A 20402-nucleotide genomic window follows, 5' to 3' on the forward strand; every position below is an offset into this window, starting at 1 on the left:
CTGAGAGCTCTGCCTGAGAGGCTGAGGAAGGTTTCACAGACGGGGGCCCTTCAGTGGCATCGGGGAGAATGCTCAGGGGGCTGAAAAACAGGAGGGGATATTGAGACAGAGGTAGCAGAAGGGAGTGCAGTACCATCGAGGAAGAGGAAAGGGGATGAAGAGATGTCCACAGATCCCAAAAGACCACAGTGTATGTGGGAAATGAAGTTTTGCCAGTGCGTCGAATGGCAATGAGGAGAAAAGGGCTGGACTGTGAATGGTCTTACATGTTGCGCTAACAGAGTTTGGTCTTTCTCCTGAGGGCAGCCGGGAACATGGAGGGTTCTACATGTGAAAATGGCAGGATCAGATTTGTGTTTCAGAAAGCCTGGTTAATACATGGAATGCTCCAATTCTCCTTTCTGTTTGGGTTTGGGATAATGTGGAAGGAAGACGGCCTGGGAAGGACCCTGTTTCCAAATCCAGACTTGTAGAGAACACGCCCCAGCTCACCGGGCCGGCTGACTGCACTGGCCCCGGACATGCTTCCCACGCTGTCTCCCTCTACCACGCTAAGGTCAGAGGACCCGGGTGGTTGAACTAGACACGTTCCTCACATCTGTGTAGACCTTCACATCTCACAAGACGTTCTGGAACACACTAGGTAATGTAATGGTGGGAAATGTTACCCTTACCTTACATTGTAGGGAGATGAGTCTCAAATAAGGGAAATGACTCTTCACATAAAATTGGGACCCAGCTCTTACATCTCACTCAGCTCCGGGATTCCTTCCACTGCTCTGTTATTTCTTCCTCCACAGCCCCCACTCCAGAAGAAAGTCGGTGAGAAAGTGACCAGAGAGGAGCATCAGAGGATATTAAATCTCTCTGACATCTTCTCAAGCTCCTTAGCCCCGGGGCTTATTTAAGCCCCACTTGAAAATAGGGCTCCTATATCTCGGAGCCAGGGACAGATCTGGCTTTGTTGGGCATGCATATTCTGAGCCTCACTCTCCCCCTTGCAGCTGGAGAGGACTTTACCTCTGTCGTCTCAGAGATCATGATGTACATTCTCCTGGTCTTCCTCACCTTGTGGCTGCTCATTGAGATGATATATTGCTACAGGAAGGTCTCAAAGGCTGAAGAGGCAGCCCAAGAAAATGCGTAAGTTCTAAGATGCCAAAATAATGCTAGCGGCCACCTTCAGAGAGCTTGCTGTCACAGGTGAGGTGCTAAGCAATCGACACAGTCTTCCGCTCCCCTCCCTCCAAACCTCAAGGTAGGCAGCACTGATATACCCATTTTCCAGATGAGGAAACAGCCCGGGAGAGTTTGCCCAAGACCATTATAAGAGGCAAAGCAAGGTTTCGATTTGGGCCTGCTGACTCTTAATGGGTACTCTTAACCTCTGATGTAAAATAAAGCCCATAAGCTACCATCACAATCCTATGAAATTAGCATTATTAGGACCATCTTACAGATGCTGAAGCAGGCTTCTAGAGGTTAAGTGGCTTGCTGAGGCCACACAGATCATGAGAGGAGCGGCTGGGATTTAGGCCTCTCGATTCCAAACGTTCATGTTCTTTCTGTCACACTCAGCCATTTGTTGGCCCATCAGGCCGTCTGGGCACTGCCTTTTCTTAGCTAAGGAGCTCCGAGCCACACGTTCTTTGCCCTGGAGCTCGACAGCAATCGAATACCCAGAGTAGGGGCTCTCATTCTTCAATGTCCAGACCTTACCTTGGCCATGTTCACCAAGGCCCTAGTCACTCGGGAGTGAGCGCATCTGAGAAATGATGGGGTCTGAGGGTCTCAAAGGCCGCTCTGGCCTGTTATTTGGGGAGAAGAAAGGACAGAACTGTCACAGATTCCCCAGGCTAGCAACACTGCTGAGGTGATAGCCTAAAAACTGTAGGCAGGTAAAATCACTTAAAAATGTTCGATAAAGTATTTTGCATGATACCTATGATCTCAGGAAAGTAAAAATTACAACTGATATAAGGAGAGAAAGTAATGATATGCTGGGGGAGATTGTCATTCCTGGTGAAACCTAGTGCTCAGATTTTAATGCTTAGACAGAAAGTGCCTACAACTGGGCTTGCACCAAAAAAAAAACCCAAAAAACAGAGTTGGAACTGAGGCCTCCAGCAGAGCCAGGATCCTCCAAAGGCTGCAACACATGCCAAGGACAGATCAGAAAATCAGTCCGCCAGCCTGGGGAAAAACCCAAAGAAACTTACCTATCTTGACCTGACTCCCAAACAGAAACATGAAAGATTCTTGAGAATTAGTAACCACAAGCCTGTATTCACAATGTTTGGGAATTAAGTTTATACTACCTACATGATCCAGGAACCTAGTCTAAGCTGAGAAATTCAATTAAAAAATTAGTCCCCAGACAGTGATAACTATGTAGAAGCAAATGGAAAACCATTCTGAAGGGACCCTCTCTCCGCTGAGGCTTACCAGGATTCCCCACGTAAGGCACTGCTGAATCTGATTTCACAGTCTGATCCAAAGCTAAAATGTGGCACAAGCAAGAGAAGGAACAAATGGTAGGATTAAATCCCAGGAACTTCAGACACAAGAAGGACCAAGTAGAATTTTGAAACTAAGTTCGTTTGAAAGAGTTAAAGCAATAGAAGGAGGAACCAAAAGCACAAGAATAGAATCAGTTGCTAATAAAAACAAACAGGCAGAGTTTATTTTATTTTTTAAAGATTTTATTTATTTATTTGACAGAGCGAGAGAGAGCGAGCGAGCGAGCACAAGCAGGAGCAGTGGGAGAGGGAGAAGCAGGCTCCCCGCCGAGCAGAGAGCCGGATGCGGGGCTCGATCCCAGGAACCTGGGATCATGACCTGAGCCGGAGGCAGACGCTTAACTGACTGAGCCACCCACGCACCCCACAAACAGGCAGATTTTAAATAGGAATTTAAGAAATCTGGAAATGAAAAATATAGTCAATAAAATGTAAAACTTGATGGAGGGGTTCACCAGAAGATTAGATACAGACAGGCAGGCCATAAACCTAAGGAAGTTAGACAAAGTGAAGCACAGAGATCTAAAAGGATGGAATATCACAATTAAACACGAAGAAAGAAAATAAGAATACCCATTAGGGTAGAACAGACAAAATGGAGGAGAAACAATATTGAGAGATACAGCAGCTGAGGAAAGACTCCTCGGATCCAGGAAGCACCCCACGTCCTGAGCAGGATAAATACTAAACTGGAACACCAGTTGTCTCTAAACTGATAAAGGGCAGCTACTCAGATTACCTCCAGCAAATACCAGCTGGGTTGGAACGGCCTGTAATATTAGAAACATGTCTGCTGGCTTCTATTCAATATTAACTAGCAGATCCCAGGTAGTGTCCTAAGTAAATACAAAGAAAAAAAAAAAGAGTAAAAATTTTAAGGAAAGACACCAAAGTATCATGATTCAACTCAATATAATGATCTATTGTTGGTGGGCAACCTCTTCTGGAGCTTCCCTGGGTGTAACTGGAGGGCAGGGAGAGATGGAAGGAAGAGGCGGGCCACTCCAGACGGGTAGGTGGCTGATTGAATAAACCAGAGAAATTACTTATAAGGCTTTTCTTGGGCAGCCACAAGATGAGCCCGCCAGAATCTTAAAGGTTTGTGTAAAGGCCTTAACTAGGTTCAGACAGGTATATTGTCGACATAGTCTCAATATCACATCACTGTCTTAAGACGGTGTCCCTGGGGCAGCTTCTGAGAGTGGGGAAGGCAGGTAGAATGCACACTCCAAGGAAAGCTGGGGGGCGGGGGGGGGCTTGACTGCTGGAGTCCAGCTCATGGGTTACCCAACAGCCACGTCCTGCCCATGACCTCCTCTACCACCTACATAGAAAATCCAAGGGAATCTATGGACAAACCATTAGAGCTAGTGAGAACATTCCACAAGATTGTAGATACAAATCAAAACATAAAAGTATAAAAATCACCTATAGTCCAGCCACAAACATTTAGAAAAACATTGAAATAGTTAAAACATTTGAAAAAATTTCCATTACAGTAGCAACAAACACTCTCCAGTACCTGGGAATACATTTGATAAAAGTGTGCGAGACCTTTAAGGAGAAAATTACAAAACTTTACTGAAAGACTTAAGACCTAAATAAATGGGAGAATAAAACCTCCCTGACGGAAACATGGCAATTCTCTCTGAAATTAATCTGTAAATTCAATGACATTTCTATCAAAATCCCAATTGGATTGTTCAAGGAACTCAATTAGCAGATCTTAAAAGTCACATGGAAGACCAAAGGGCCAAAACTAGTCCAAACCAAGCGATGGCCATGTGACTGTTTTTTCCACAGGGTCTCTGTTGTGTATTATTCTTTGGTTTTGCTTCTTGGTTGGCAACCCTTCCGATCATTCTTAGATCATGAGCCATGGTTTGCCTATTTCAAAGAAAGAACAATATTTAGTGAAGATGGCTGGTAGGACTTCTATCTGATATGAAGATTTCTTATAGAGCTATTAAAGAGTTTGTCCATACTGACATAGGCATACAGCACAAAGAGAGCAAAACCAAGAGCCCCCCTCCACATAGATCAAGAAAAGAAGATTCCCCATCTCTCACACTAAAGAGAAATTGTAAGTGGATTTAAAGACAAGGTAAAATGTACAACTTGAAAATCCTATCAAGGGAAAATAGAAGACCCTATCTTCATTACCTTAGGATGGAGAGGATTTCTTAAAATACAAAAGGCACAGAGAGGAAGGAAGGGTAATTTTCATGACACTATATGTGAAAATCAATCGTTCATTACGAGAATCATCCATAAGCAAAGTTTAGAGACAACAGACCAGGAGAAGATATTTTCAGGACATGAAACCATCAAAGAAAAATCCAGGGGTGCCTGACTGGCTCAGTCAGTTAAGCGACTGACTCTTTATTTTGGCTCAGGTCATGATCTTAGGGTCCTGGGATTGAGCCCCGTGTTGAGTTCCATGCTCAATGGGGAGATTGCTTCAGGATTGATTCTCTCTCTCTCCCTCTGCCCCTCCCCCTAAAATAAATAAATAAAACCTAAAAGAAAAGAAAAGAAAAATCCACGAGAAAAAGACAGGTATCTTAGAACGAAAACTGGCCAAGCAAATGAACAAATTACAGAAGCAGAAACCCAAATCACCTAAAAACTTATGAAAAGATGTACAACGTCAGCAGTAATCAGGGAAATGGATATTAAAGCCACTGTAAAATATAGTTTCACACCCAGCCGTGTGGCCAACATTTTAGCCTAACAATAGGAAGTCCTGAGACCCATGTGGATAAATGGGAAGACTCATGCATTGCTAGTGGAAGGAAAAAAAATACAGACAACACCTAGTATCCTAGTGCCCCCTGAAAGGGCCATTCTCGTTTTCTCTTGGGAAACACAGGCAGAAGGAAACGCAGAGCTGTTCTGCAGACATCCTTGTTCCTGTGCCCCTGCTCCTTCCCTTTTCTTGGGTTCCCACCCCTGGGTACAAAAGAACTGATTCTCTTCTCCCGTCTGCCCTCCTCCAGGTCTGACTACCTTGCCATCCCATCCGAGAACAAAGAGAGCTCGGCGGTACCAGTGGAGGAATAGAAGGGTGTGCCCGAGGTGACGTGCAGGGAAGGACTGGGGAAGGTGCATCAGGGCGGCAGCTTGTACAAGTGACTGTATCCATCTACACCCAAGTGACTTTAAATTGGACCCCTTAGATTTCTACCCTACCCAGAGTCCCCACCCTCAGGGTACTACCTTAAGTCGATGATGCCCAGGTCACAGAGCTCTACGTCAAGCCCTTCAGAAGGTAAATTGCTTTGGCCTGAGTGTTGGAGCAACTTGAACTTCCTCCCCACCATGACAAAAAGGAATACCCCCACTCCCTCCTTTGCAAGGATTGTGGATTTGGTCAGAGTCTTTGGCTGGGCTGGACTGGGCCAGGCTGGAAATTCTCAGTGAGTTGTTTTATCATTGGTAGGTGGTCTGGACCCTGAGGGACTGGATATTCCAGGTTCAGGGGTGTCAGCAGCATCAGGAGGGTGCCCCAGGGGCCACATTGCTTCCCCTCATGCATCCATCCTTCTACTCATTCACGATACAGCCGCTCACGTCTGAACTTTCACCTCTGACTTCCTAACTCCATCAGACCTCTGCACACCCTAAGACGTTACCAGAACTGAGGAGCCAACATTTCTACGCGGACTCAACCTCACCGTGTTCTAGCTTTCAAGCGAGGAGCTCCCATGCCAACTGGACTTCTTCCCTGGGCTCCAAATGACTCTGTACAAATGCGGGAGATGGCACATCGCTCTGTCCCTAACTGGCTGGAACTGGCTGCATTCACTGCGCACGTGAATGGACGTCTTCATGGAAGGAAGCGGGAATGGCTAATTCGGGTTAAAGCAAGAGTGTCATGAAGTGGGATTCCTCGAAGTCAGTGTTTTCTCCTGGCCACTTGACTAGAGCATCAGAGCAAAGCATGCCTTTCTAGATTCTTCAGTGATAGAAAGCTTATGAAGCATGGACCAAAATATTCTCGGAACTTGGTACTCTAGGGCTTGATCCGGCTGGGTCTCAAAGGCCTAAGTTGGGCTCAGCCCTTCAAGAAGCCAAAGATGGAAGTGGCTCTTAAAAGTCGTACAACAACTTAACCCTCTTAGGGTAAAGAGTGTGTGCCCTCCAAGGGGAGCGCCCACCTGAGATAGCTGGGAAGCGTTATTTCCCTGTGGGCACTGGAACAGAAATTCCTAAATTCTTCCTCTCAAAATTCCTGTAGATCAGTATTATTCCTCATTTTACAGGAGGCAACTAGGACTCAGACTGGGCTCAATTGAGTAAGAGACTTCGGAGACTAAACTGGAACATAGTAAGCCTTAGGTGCTGCCCAGTTGAGACTTTCGGAGATGGGATAATTTCATTTTTAAAAAGACCTTGCAACTGAGCTTGGCCATGGCCATGCCTTGTTCACAAGCACAGGGGGTGGACTGCCTGGCTGAAGTTAACTCTGATAGAGTCCGGTAACGAAACTGGCTGAGAGGCCTGGAGTAGGACACGGGGTAGACTGGAAGAATTTCCTCGGTGAAGATGAAAAATCCTCCAGAAGGAGGTTGCATCTGGGAAGGACATTTAAACTAAGAAATTAGTGCTTTGTAGTCTCAGATGGATGACCGTGAATGAGTGAAGTGACAGGCAGGGCTAGGCGGCTTCCAAATATTTCACCCGTGAATCCATGATGTCTTGCTGTTGGGTTTTTTTCTGGATTTTGGAAGAGCAGAGGAACACTGAAAAAATTTTAGTCAGTATCTCATTTCATTTCAATTGAGTGGTCCAGGTGTGATGTCCTTCAGCACCTAGTGAGGAGGAAGGGGAAGGCTGCTTCATGGGCTATGAAAGCATGTTGGTGGCAGGGCTCAGGCAGTGAGAGGTCCCTCAGAGCTGGGGGAGATTATGAGGGAAAGAGCACACTCCACTGGCTCTGGGCCTCACCCAAAAACTTGTTTTTTTTCCAACTCTTTCATCCTTGGGGGATCTACTTGAAACAAGTCCTTGTTCACATCTTCAAGAGCCCGATATTACTGAAGAAAATACTTTCAGCAAACTCAAGGCCTGAGAATCGGTAATTTCCCACACAATTCCTCTGAAATAGGGGACAGAATATAGATCAGTTTTCATACTTTGTAATTAGGAAGATAGATAGGCACAGATTCCTGTGAGGTCTTCCCAGTTCCATGGCTGGTGGATGGCCAAGCTTACAGCAGAAGTAAGCTACTTACTATGAGCCCACCCTCCTCTTGCTTCCAGTAGACAATGCATCTAACTCGTTATCAAGTAGTATGCATGATGGCTGCCTTTTTTCTGTTTAAAAAGCCCAACCCAGGTATTTCCTGAGTGGTTTTTATTGATGAGCTCAATGCACCTATCTTTTTTTTTTTCCTTCTTTATCTTTTAAGGAATCTTTTTCTAACTTCTCCACCCTTCTCATCCTTAATCCTGTCATTAGAGCAATATGGCTTACATAGTGCTTTCATTTCCACTACCTTAGGTCTTCTCCACAAGTAGCCCTGTGAGGTGGGTATTGCTGATACCCGTGTTAACAGATGAGCACACTGAGGCTGTCTGAGGCTAAGCAGCTTTGCCACATCCTACATTCATACAGCTGGTAAGTGGAGAGCTGGGGTCAGGTCTTCTTCGGACTCCTGGCCCAGTTCCCTTTCCTCTCAGACCACAGCTGCTTCCTTTCCTCTCATTGTGGAACGTCCATCTCATCTTCGCCTCTCTCGCATGTCCCGAGGTGTTGGACATCTCTCGCCCTTGACCCCCCTCAACAGCTCCTCTGCCACTTTGCTTCTTAGCAGGTGCTTGCGATGTGCTTTGAGACTCTTATCTCATTTTGGTTTTCCCTTTCTAGTTCGTTCGCACATCGCTCTTTCTCCTGAATGGCAATTCAACTCCTTCCTGGGAGACTTGATCGGGACTACAAAACTAAGGGTACTGTGATCCCCAACCTGCTTCAAATCCTCCCCATTCTGTTTTTCCCCCTGTTCCTGGGGGAGCCAGACCAAATGTGCATTGCTCTGGAAACTTCATTTGGCATGTTGTTCTTATGCAAGGGCTTAGAAATGTTCTCAAGGGCTATTACTACTTTAGGAAGCCCATCTGTTGTCTTGGTGCTGGGTATTTCCCATGACTGATCCCTCAATAACACAATTCACTGAAGGCCAGGCCAGGCTGTAATGGCCAAGAACTTGATTGCTCAACTCGGTTGGCACTGTAGACACTCTGCCCTACTGACCTTTACTGCCAGTTCAGTCTTAGAGCACAGCCCCAACTCCTGCATGTTAATACTGTGACAGTCGGGGCCTGTCCCTACCCCAACCTTTACTTTCAATCTGTTTAAAAGCATTATTTTTTACTTCCTCCATCCCTCAACATCCACACATCCAGATTTCTGATTCTCTTCAGTTTCTGCTTTCTCTTTCGATGCCCAACTAGACAGGTTAGTAGGAAAGGAATTTTTCAAAGCAGGAAACGTGTGCAGCAGGAAATGGTTAAGAAGACAGTGGTAGCTCCCGACAGAACCACTAGATCAAAAAGGAAAGTACACCCAACCCAGGTTCTCTGAACCTACCTGACATCAGAGGGCAGAGGCTGTGTAATTGGCATCTCTACTGGAAGATGCAAGAGCCAGACACATTTCAGATCTTGGTTCCCCTTTCCCCAGTTAACATAGAAATGGAAAAATACAACGAACAAAAAAGCCTTCCTCTCCCCTCCTTTTGTACATGGAAGATTCCCCCAATCCAGTGAATTCACCTAGTCCCTGTATCTGAGTGGTACTGGTGTGTTCACCCTCCGATCATCCATCCATTCTGCGTTTCTGCACGCACTCTGTCTCAAGCACCAATCTGGAGCCTCTGTGTGCCCCGTGGCCTTAGGTCTGAAAAATACCATCAGCCAAGTTCTTCCTAATCTCTTAGAAGTCCACCGTGGTAGATAACTCATGTTGAGCTATCTTACTTGAGTTTATGGTAGGACCCAGTAGGTAAGCACATGAAGCAAGTCTGAGTTGTGGCAGATCAGACTCCACCCCTATCCTAGGGCCAGCTAAGCCTCAAAGCTGGTAATACCCCTTTTCCCCCCTGAATCACCATCCGGCAAGAGCTGCATCTGATGGCAGTTTGTGTGATGGGGAGGGGGACTGCAGAAGCCCGAGTGCTTGTAGATTTGGGAAACACCATCAAACACAATTAGCCAACTCTTGCGGTCCTGCAACTGATGCATCTCTTTGCCACATCGTCACCTTCATATTGCTTTTTCTTGATTTTCCATAGCCAATCTTTTTCTGAACTCTAGAAATATTCCTGATCACCCACTCGCTCCACAACGTAATGCCAGTATGTAGTGTTTTTCAGGAAATACCCTGTTCCTGTCAATAAAGTGTCTCCAAACGCGGCTTGCTCTGGTTTTGCTCTACTATGTGTAACTGCAACGCATACTACGGCTTCTACCTCCCTCCCCAGCCTGCATCAACTCCTGAACTCACCATCAGTGGGTATTTTCCCGGAGAACAAAAAATGCGTTTAATAGTCTAGAATTAAACCATACAAATGTATGATGCAGCCGTCCTCTTCCTTCCCTCCCCAAGTCAAAGGAACACAAGAGTCGCCAGTCTTCCCTCCCGCCTGACACCAAATAAGTTTCCCATCAAGTGGTGAGGGGATAACTCCAAGAAAGACCTAATGAGGGGAGGGGGCCAGATTTCCTGACCAGTCCAGGCTAACAAGGAAATAAGGCAAAGCTGTCTCTCAATGTCCATCTTCCTGAAGTGCCAAGGCACAAAAAGGAAAAGTTAAGACAGACATTGTCATTGGGATTCATAGCATATGATAATATGCTTCTTTAATAATAGTACTGCTTGGAGTTCCCGGGTGGTGCAGCTGGTTGAGCATCCGACTCTTGGTGCTGGCTCAGGTCGTGATCTCAAGGTTGTGAGACTGAGCCCCACGCTGGGCTCCATGCTCAGCAGTCTGCTTGAGATTCTTTCCCTCTCCCTCTGCCCCTCCCACTCTCTCTCTGATTAATAAATCTTTAAAAAGTACTGGTTAATAATGAAATAAAAATTATCTTAGTATAGTACCAGCCACTATATGAAGAAACACACACACATTCTGTACATCTCTAAAAAACTGAGGCTTGGAATAATGGATGGGGACCAAGGTCGCAGGGCTGATAATGATGCTGCAATCCGTACTCTGGTCTGATTCTAGAACTTCTTACCCATCTGACTTTATCAGGCTGCCTGCCTTCCCAGGAAAAGGGCATCCTAGACACACACACACACACACACACACACACACACACATCCCTCACCCCCCCACACACACACACCCCTTTGGGCCTTGCCCTCATCACATCTGGGAGGACCAAAAACATTTGGGACGATGAGCACTAATGAATTGAGCAGTAAGCACACACACCATTTATTATTTGTAGTTCAATACTTTTTTCGTTTAATTCATACTGTACTTCCATGGCTCTAGCTACTTTACATTAAGATTTGGCTGGGAAGCTGTGTACGGTTCTAGGTAATAGCAGTTAAGTTTTCAGACCTTGCGCACAGCGCCAGGCAAAGTACAGTTCTAGATCCAAATACAGATGGCCAGACAACTCGACTGCAATCAACCTGTGTTCTTTCCCATACATGGCCCAGTGCAGGCGTTGGGGACTGCTCCCTCTGCCCCACCCCACTCCACCCCTTGTCGGGATCAGCCAGCGGCCACTGGGGCCTCTGACCCATCTCTCCCCACCTTGGAATCTAGGTTGAGTGGGGGGAGGAGGGGAAGCACCATGGGTTTGGGAAGATGATCTGGTCCATGCAGAGAGTGGTCTGGCCCTAGAGTGCAGGACAGGGAAATGTGGGGAGCCACACGGCCGTTGGCAAAAATGGTTGCTTTTGTTATGCAATCTCAGCACGTGGCATCCGAGCCCGGGGCCAACTCCCCAGACAGAGCCAGCTGTCTCTCCCAGGGCAGAGGCCACCATTTTGCTTCTGCAGCATCTCACTGTGTTGAGAGAAGCAAGGAGGCCAAGGGGGCAGAGATGACAGTATTCTTTATGCTTTCACATGTTGGGCAGATCGTCTGGCATCGGCTCCTCTTGGCAGGCAAGGTGCTTCTCGCCAGCAGCCAAGGCTCCAATCCAGGCTCCCAGGCCTGCTGAGGACCTCAAGTCACAACAGAAAACAATGCCCAAGACCCCTGAGCTGTCGCACAGAACACCAAGACAGGGAGCTGGCTGGGCCCGTCACAGCCGTGGCTGGAGCACGAGTGAGGTAACAAGGCTGGGCAGAGAGGTGGGAAGGGGCGCTCTCTACACCTTGTGCAAATTCCTGCTCCACATCAGGGAAGCAGGGGCATTAAAGAGACGGCCTTCCAGAAAAACGCTCCACTCGGACCCAAAACGCATCTTCTGGAAGAAAACATAGAGGTGGAGGGAGTGGGGCCAGCCTGCTGGAGGTTGGGGGATGAGGGTCAAGGATGTCAAGTGGTGGATGGGATGATTGTCCCACAGCCTAGAGACAAGGGGTGAGGGAGGAGAGAGTCAGGAAGACAGGTTCTCAAGTTTCCTACTGGGGTGGGCAGGTGGGGTTCAGGGGTGTCGGGAGGGAGGTCACAGCCCTGCCACCTGGGGGCCCTAGGGAGGAAGGGCGGGCTTTGGCTGCCCTGCAGAGCTAAAGCAGCAGCATAGTATGGCACAGAAAGCATCCTTCTGAGACCATAAACCGTCCAGAAAGATTCTTCCCCTAGTCCTTTCTCCAAGAGTTCACCCTAGAGATGCTGCCCGCAAATGATTTTAGACATGGTCCAAGCTTGGATCAGGGACAGGGACAGAGAGAAGCCACTTCTGGCAAAGCATTCTTCTTGAGGTTTCTTGATTCCTCTCCCCCTTCCTATAGTCCCAGGTTCTTAGGGTCAGCGCTCTAAGGCCACCCAAGGATTTTAGCCAAAGCTTCACAATTAATCCAAACCCCAACAAGGTTTGGACTGAGTCAAAAGAGAAGCGCTAGGGCCAGGAATGACTTCTCTCCAGTGTTTCTTCTAGCAAGGAGGAGGGAGGATGGACAGATGAAAGGCTTCATAGCCTACAGACAAACGATGAGCTTAATCCAAGACCGTGCCCTTCTTGCCATTATCCTCCTAGCTCAGAGAAAGTCCCTTCCCAAACTGAGACTAGGCCAACAAAGGAAGAAACACCCTCCTAGCTTAATACTGGGAAATACAACATGCCTGACCTCACTCTCCCTACCTCACTAGGCCTCCCTATCCTGCTGGCTCATAAAGAAAGTGTAACTATCCTGGATTTCTCAGGAACCCTGATGCTGCCCTACTACTCAACACCAGAGAAGCTCTGGCCCAAAAGGTTTGTTCTCTTCTGGCAGAGTACCTTCCAAGTTTGAGAAAGCCCTACCTTGCCAGTCTCTGACCCAGCCTCCAAGACAATGCCTGTGCTAGAACCTACCTTACAGATGGTCCAGCTCATCCCCCTTCCTGTTACAAATGAGGATACTGCAGCTCAGGGAGGGGAAGCGACTTGTCCAAAAGCAGAGCCAGGACTCAGGCCCAGGTCTCCTAACTCAGCTCGGTGTTCTAACAGAGAGCTTCAAAAGTTGCTGATCTTGCTGCCCTTGTCCCAGGGAGGTGAATGGGGGGAGAGGAGTTGCAGACATGAGTGGGTTCTCCAAGGCCAGTCCTGTTAATTCCTTCAAGGAAGGTGGAGTGGAAGTATAGACCCTCTAGCTCTTCTCCACCTGGTTAGAACTCTGCAGGGCAGCCAAAGCCAGCCCTTCCTCCCTAGGGCCCCCAGGTGCCAAAGAGTGCAAGCTCTCAAATGTGACCCCAGGAATTCTTGCAGAAAGATTTCCACATGACCAGAGTCCTTACATGAACAAAAACAAAGCACAGGCTGAAAGAAATAAAGGGTGTGGTTCTGATGCTCCCAGGCACAGCTACAGGACAAGCTGCTGGGCTTGAGTTTTAATGTTATTTATCAGTTTCACTCCCAGACTTATCTGCAAGGGTGAGTTAGCCTTTGACAGGCTATTGAATGTGGGGTTGGGGGGAGCTTTTATTTGGGAGTGAATAGAGGTGTTAGGTCTTCTGCTTTGAAAGCTTAAAATATTATTAGAACAGAAAGTGCCACAAGAGATCCATGATTCTTAGGAATGAGGCAGGCTGATGTGTGTACGCACTGTCTCTGGAGTTCAAACCCCCAGGGTTCCTCGGACATACTAAGCACCTTCCTCCCTGTCACCTACTCCTCCCTGGAATGGCTGAAGAGGTAAAGCAAAAGCAGAACAGCTCTGTGCAGCCAAGCCCACTTACGTCACTTTACTCCCAGCAGAGAACCCTTTGGAAGTATCCCCAAAGGTCCCACTATGGGACCATCAGCAACTGGATGATTTAAATAAATATTTAATTATGTGTGGAATAAATGAGAGAACTTATCACTTTTGCTTTCAAAAGTTTCTGAGAATAATTTTGGCTTCTGGCTCCTACAGTAGGAACATTTCTAGCAGTCTGCACTGTTCCTCCTTTGGCCCAAGGCCCATGAGCCCTGACCATCACCGGAGTGTCTCCTAGTCAAAGTCCTGGACAAGAATGAGTAGTGACCCACTGACCTGTGGGCGTATGCACCCTGCACCTGGATCACAGTCAACTCCAGCCCTCACATCTCCTTTCCTAGGGAAGGGATACCCATTCTAGCTGATTCCATGGAGGCTTCTCAGCCTGCTCCCCTACGGCATGTATCCTTTGTCTTCTCATCCTGCTCTCAGCTTAATAATGAGGTTGTATTCTCAGACTGAGAAGTCAAAAACGTGTCTCTAATTGTCAAGGGCGGGGGGGCGCCTGGGTGGCTCAGTTGGTTAAGCGACCGCCTTCGGCTCAGGTCATGATCCTGGAGTTCCGGGATCGAGTCCCGCATCGGGCTCCCTGCTTGGCAGAGAGTCTGCTTCTCCCTCTGGCCTTCCCCCCTCTCATGCTCCCTCTCTCCCTCTCAAATAAATAAAATCTTAAAAAAAAAAAAAAAGATTTAATTGTCAAAGGGGGATGCTCAGGCCATTCCAACAGAAGAACACGACTTGCTTTTTTTGAGGCTAGGTCAGTGATAAAACCTTCCTTTCCTTCAGCCCCTTACAAGAGGTGCCCTAGGAGAACAAGCAATTGGGAAGAGTTTTCCTGGCCAAACCAGTATGATCCTACTGAGGATCTGTGAGGCTGGCAGGATTCCTCTGATCATTAGATGGAGGAATAGCAGTTAAGTGAGTGAAAAATGGTAATTGTGCCCAGAAGGGCCCTGCGAGGTCAGATAAAATGCACGGGTCCTAGTGAGCCAACTCCAAAATGGTCCTGGATGACTCACTTCCCTAACCAAACGTCTTCTTTCTCCTCCTTCGTGGTCTCCTACCTCTCCGGGGCCAGAGGCTAGAGGAGGCTTTGCCCCCTTTGCCAGAACTCCCACTCCCAAGTCTGAGGAACAGGATTTGGAATGACCTCCACGTGAGGCAGAGACTCACTCTGGCCTTTTCCTGCGCAAATGCAATGCACCTTTGCCAAATGCTTTCCTTCCAAAAGCCTAGGTCTTCTACCATGTGTGGAGTGTCTTCGTTGTCTCCCTTAACCAAAGTCAGCTCTTCCCTTAGAGTAAACGATGCTGGCAGCCAAGTGAGTGCTTGGATATCAATACTCACTACTCACACCACGTTCTGTGTGAACCTATGATCCGATCCATACAATGCTAGGGCACTCACTCCCTCCAACCCCAGGTGTCCCTAGGACATCCTGATTCATCCCGGAAATCAAACTGACAGCTCAAAGTGAAGGAATTAGAGCCACAGGCCCGACTGGCTCATAACCACTTAAAAAGGGGTTTAACAAGATCCAAAATGCTCCATCCTGGCTAATAAACAATGTGCTCTTAGGGCACAGAGAAAAAATAGGGCTTTAGGCACTAAAAAGTGACACTTCACCCAGATCCAGCCTGGGAGAAGACCAGAGAGAAGGGCGGGGGGTGGTGGGAAAGTAAGAAATTCCCAGCCCTTATTGGGTCCACACCAAACAGGGGTTAGGGGAAGGTGCAGGGGTGATGGAGGAGAACCCCATTCCGCATGCACGTCCTCGGGAGCCTGCGGCTCAAGGCCCAATCCCGCAGGGGCAGCTTTCCCAGCCTTCCAGGCCTCTGCCTGACTGGGGGCGCATGGTCCTTAGAAAGCGGGGGGTTGGGGGGTTGGGTGGGGCTCAGGTGGCAGAGTTTAGATTGGGCTCTTGCCCTTGATGCTTCCTGTTCACAAGAGAATACCTGGGGAAGCGTGGGGTAGGGAAGAAAAGATTCTCTTTTATTTTGGAAACAAATCAAGAGGGGATTCGGGAATGAAGCACCTTAAGCCCCTTGAGATTTCGAGATCCCAGGGTCTTCACAGGCGTCACTTTGGCTCAACAACATTTCCCTTCTCAGAGCCAGGAATGGCCAGTGAGGGGAAGGGTGGGGACGAGGCAGGGGTAGGGGGGGAGGAGGAGGATCAGGGGAGGTCGGTGCTGAGAGGTGGTCCCTGCCCTCCTCGGACCCTCCACCGGCCAGCACAGGAGGTGGGCCCGCTCCTTCTCCCTGGTACATAGGCGTTATCTCTTTTTAAAATCTGTATATAATATATATATATTTATATTCTGTATATATATATTTATATATATCTATGTATATGGTCTATGTACACGTATTGCACGGGCCTCTCGTAGCCACCCCGTTCCTGCCTTGTCAATGATAACGACTCCTCTTCTCTTCACTTTCTGAAGTGTAGTCGCGGGACCTGATGCCGTTCTGAAGGTTGATGAGAGAGTCCTTCATCTGTAAGACAGGGAAGCCCGCCCAGTCCCGGGTTTGTGCCCTCAGTGCGCTACTCTGCCACGCCCGCCCGGGGCAGTTCCCCCAGCACGCCAGCGAGGTCAAGGAAGCCGGGCTCCTGAGACAAGGGTTCTCCTAGGACGCGGTCTCTGGCAGAAAGGGAAGAGCCAATCTAGCACTGGGAACCCCTGGGGTGAGGTTCACTGTGTCTTCATGATTAAGGATTAAGGATTCTCTCTCTCGGGGCTCCTGGGTGGCTCAGTCGGTTAGGCGTCTGCCTTCGGCTCAGGTCATGATCCCAGGGTCCTGGGATCGAGCCCCGAGTCGGGCTCCCTGCCCAGCGGGGAGTCTGCTTCTCCCTCTCCTGCTCCCCCTGCTTGTGCACTCTCTCTCTAATAAATAAAAAAATATTTAAAAAAAATAAAGGGAATGACACAAAACACCTATCCACACCTATCCCAACGCTTACAGAGTTGAGTCCGCCACGCTACAATTCTGACCGCCCCGCGCTCCAATGTAAGGGGCCCCATCTTGACACCGAATTCTGGAGTTGGAAGAGAACCGGGTCATCCAGTCCAACTGCCTACTTAATTCTTGAGTTTCTTATCTGACATCATCTGGTCACCCCTTGGGCACTTTCGGTGATAGAATCTCAGGCCTTCAAAGTAGCCCATTCCATTACTGGATAGCCTGATTGTCAGTGGTCTGTTTCTATTTGATGACTCATCAAAGCTCCTCCCTGCTCTGTAACTTCTAGCCCCTGGGGTCTCACGAGCAATCTTTTTATCCTTCTACCTGGTGGACCTCTATGTCTCAAGACTACCCTGTTTTCCCTGCCCCCATCTTTCCTTCTCCTTCCTGTATCTTTAATTCTATCAACCCTTCTTGATATCGCAGGGCTCCTAAGCCCCCTGCTGGGCCATTTACCCCTTTTGTTTAAAAAAAAAAAAAATCCATGGCTCCAAAGCTCAACATGATATTCTAAAACACATTAAATTGGATCCTGATAGCCACATTAAAATCCTCTCTCCTCAATTTAGAGCTAAGACCATGCTACGAAGGGGAAGTAAGATTTAGTAATAACGAATGCCTCCCCTGTGCCCTCAAATCCTGACAGCAATTTCGTGAAGTTACAATTATAATTCCCATTTTATAAGTGAAGCAACCGTGAAGTCACTCATATTAAATCCCTCACTCAAGGTCACAAAACTAGTCCTTGGCAAGACTGGGATTCCATCTCAAGTCTGGCTGACCACCCAACATAAAGAACTCCTTAGGAACAGAAAATTTTAATGGAACAGGACAAATCCTTTGTCTCCTATCTTCTTAATTCTCTTGTAGAGCAAAGGTAGCTTCTTGCTGTCTTGGCAACTATGTGGGAGTTTTGTATAAGACATTAACTTCTGGGGGAAGGAAGCCAAGTTCCTCCCTCCTTTGATAAAACTAAACTTACTGATTTTGCTCCAGGATCATTTTCTTTTTTTTTTTTTTTTAAACTTTTTTTTTAAGATTTTATTTATTTATTTGAGAGAGAATGAGAGAGAGAGAGAGCATGAGAGGGGGGAGGGTTCCGAGGGAGAAGCAGACTCACCGCTGAGCAGGGAGCCCGATGCGGGACTCGATCCCGGGACCCCAGGATCACGACCTGAGCCGAAGGCAGTCGCTTAACCAACTGAGCCACCCAGGCGCCCCAGGATCATTTTCTTAAATAGATGAATGAATGCAGTTTTTGGAAGGAACACAGGCCCTTGTACTAGAAGATGTTACAAAAAGATGACCCAGTACAACCACCATCTTCCCAGACTATCCGTGCAGACTCTGAGGAGAAAGGACGTGCTGGGGATTGTGTGTTGGTTTGTGTGTGCGTTGAGGTCAGGGGGAGGCAGTGGCATAGAGCAAGAGGAACTAGAAAAATATGCCCTCTGGAAAGATAAATCTCTGTGAAAGGAGGTTCTCTCTTTAAATGCCTGTCAGATGGCCATGAGTGACCAAGGCAGGGGAAAAAAATCAGTCCTTCCACCGAACCTACAACTTTCTTGCCGCCCAATTTCCGTTGTTATTGTCTGAGGGAGTACACCTGTGTTTCCAACAACCCATTCCAGGATGACTTTAAAATCAGAACAGTGGATGGCCCAGGGGAAGTATGAATGGGAGGCTGAGGTCCGGTGGGTGGGGATGGGGATGGGGAGCTCTCTCCCAGAGTGCAGGGAAGGAGCTCATCTCTAGAAGATGAGGGCAAGGAGAGAAGGTGGGGACATCTCACCTGGTCAAGAAGCATCACTGAGGACTTGATGATCTCCCTCCATTTTTGGAGCTCTGTATCGTGGTACTTTTGTTGGGACTCCAAGAGCTGGGCCCATTCTGTCTGAGACTGGGGTAACCTGTGGGGCAGAAGAAGGGGTACCCCGGCAGCTGGAGTTATGCTCACTGGACTGTCCTGTGCTCCCAGACCCCTGAAGGACAGAGAGTCACATCAGACTGCTTTGTCCTTTGCTCAGGGCCCCTGGTTCCCGTGCCCCAGGTCAGAAGCAGACTAAATTCTACAGGGACAGTTTTCAGAGCTTGCCTATGGACTCATCCCAAAGGGTTACCCACTGGCCAAGGGCAGCGGGGCCGTCCCACAGAGACTGGGTGGCAGGAGCTGGGGCACGGTACCGGCTGGGGTGGAGGTCGTGGCCAAGGGAAGAGGCAAGGATTACCTTTCTTGGAGCCTCAGACCCTGCCAGGCAGTGAGGGTCTGGGTGGTGTATTCCAACATCCAGAGTTTGTAGAAGAGCATCATGTTAAGGATGACCAGCAGCACCAGACTGGGAAGGAGACAAAGAGGGACAAAAGCAACAGGCATGAGATGTAATCTTGAGAATGCACGCTCCCTCTAAGAGCCAGGGATCACCCCCCACCCTCCCAGAGGCAGCTGCTGTCCTTGACCATTGGTGCCCTGAAGCATGGCGGTGAGGGAGGGAGAGGGAAGGATGCAGCTTGGGGGGAGAGGAAGTGAGCAGGTGCTCTCATCTGGAGGGGCCAGGACACAGCAGAAGCGCCATGGAGAGGCGTGTGGGTGAAGGCAGTGGGACAGAGAGACACACAGGAGCCACCCAGACCCTGGGTGCCTGTGGGAAGAGGTAAGATGGAGAGGGAAGGAGATGAAGGGCAAACGAAGCAATCAGAGAGCCAGTACCTGAAACAGATCCTAATGGGAGCAAGGAGGAAAAATGGGGAGGAGGCAGAGGTTAGAACAGACCAGTGCGGGGATGGGGAGGGCTGCACTGGAACCAAGCCAGAGAGCAAGTGAGTCTGCGGGAAAGAAACACGGGAAGTGAGGACACGCGGATGAGGAGACCCAGCAGGCAAGGAGCAAGAGACAGCGGCTGCAGACAGATCTTGGTATGTCAAGGGCGACACATGGAGGCAAGGCCTCCTACCCAGCCAACCTGAGGCACGACAGAAGGGCGAAGCTGTGGACTATCGGCCTGACCCGCCCGACAGGTGTTAGCAGGATGCCCCAAAGCATGGTCTCATCTTTGCACCTGCCTTGCACCTGCCCAGACCCAGAGGGGTCGTGAGGGTCCCTGGTATGGGCCAGCACTGGTCAGGGCCAGGGAGGGGGAAAGGAGGACCCAGGGGTACAGAGAGCCGCCAAAACACCGGGGACGTTCCCTTCTTCTCCTGGCCTCAGGGGCTGCCACAAGATCATCTTAGGACACAAGTTCATGGAGCAGAGAGATGAAGACTAGGGGAGCAAGGGGGTCTGGAGACGCACGGGACTGGGTACAGTCCTGGCTCACTGCTTCAGGATTCTTAACTTCTGATGAAGTTCCTCAGCTTCTCTGAACTCTTCTCTGGACCCCTTCTCTGAATGGTTCCTATCCTGCTGGGGCTGCGACGTGTGTGGTGTGAAGAAGTGGATGGAAAGCTCCCTGCACACAGGAGCTCCTCAACAACGGGCGGTTTTATCATGAAAGGAGGGGGTACAGGGACACACACAGGAAAAGGGAGACAGAATGAACGATGGAAAAGGACCAA

General features: G+C 48.6%; 2 protein-coding genes across 23 annotated transcripts in view; one reads left to right on the top strand and one right to left on the bottom strand.

The window, feature by feature from the left end:
* Positions 1-14529, top strand: part of SCN3B (sodium voltage-gated channel beta subunit 3) — a 30088-nt gene extending 15559 nt beyond the window's left edge. For 2 of the 8 annotated variants that reach the window (XM_088017657.1, XM_088017658.1), the window contains exons 5-7: positions 11619-11814; positions 12797-12902; positions 14041-14529. In XM_088017657.1, coding sequence (XP_087873783.1) covers positions 11619-11814; positions 12797-12821 — 221 coding nt within the window. In that variant the 3' untranslated portion in view covers positions 12822-12902; positions 14041-14529. Of the gene's footprint in view, positions 1-1004; positions 1144-5518; positions 8143-11618; positions 11815-12796; positions 13987-14040 lie in introns of those variants that run through there. The other 6 variants (XM_028125894.1, XM_088017660.1, XM_028125895.1 and 3 more) reach the window with 6 other exon arrangements.
* GRAMD1B (GRAM domain containing 1B) overlaps positions 1-20402 on the bottom strand; it is a 251545-nt gene that overhangs the window by 4497 nt on the left and 226646 nt on the right. For 11 of the 15 annotated variants that reach the window (XM_028125877.2, XM_088017652.1, XM_028125881.2 and 8 more), the window contains 2 exons: positions 19079-19186; positions 18643-18760 (listed from right to left, as the gene is read on the bottom strand). In XM_028125877.2, coding sequence (XP_027981678.1) covers positions 18643-18760; positions 19079-19186 — 226 coding nt within the window. Of the gene's footprint in view, positions 1-3941; positions 4407-10962; positions 12055-15855; positions 16383-17939; positions 18083-18642; positions 18761-19078; positions 19187-20402 lie in introns of those variants that run through there. The other 4 variants (XM_028125884.2, XM_028125880.2, XM_028125882.2 and 1 more) reach the window with 4 other exon arrangements.

The sequence above is a fragment of the Eumetopias jubatus genome, unplaced genomic scaffold (genome assembly GCF_037043125.1).
Source record: "Eumetopias jubatus isolate StellerSeaLion01/CBP00866 unplaced genomic scaffold, mEumJub1_p1.0 scaffold_13, whole genome shotgun sequence".
NCBI classification, from domain to species: Eukaryota; Metazoa; Chordata; class Mammalia; order Carnivora; family Otariidae; genus Eumetopias; species Eumetopias jubatus.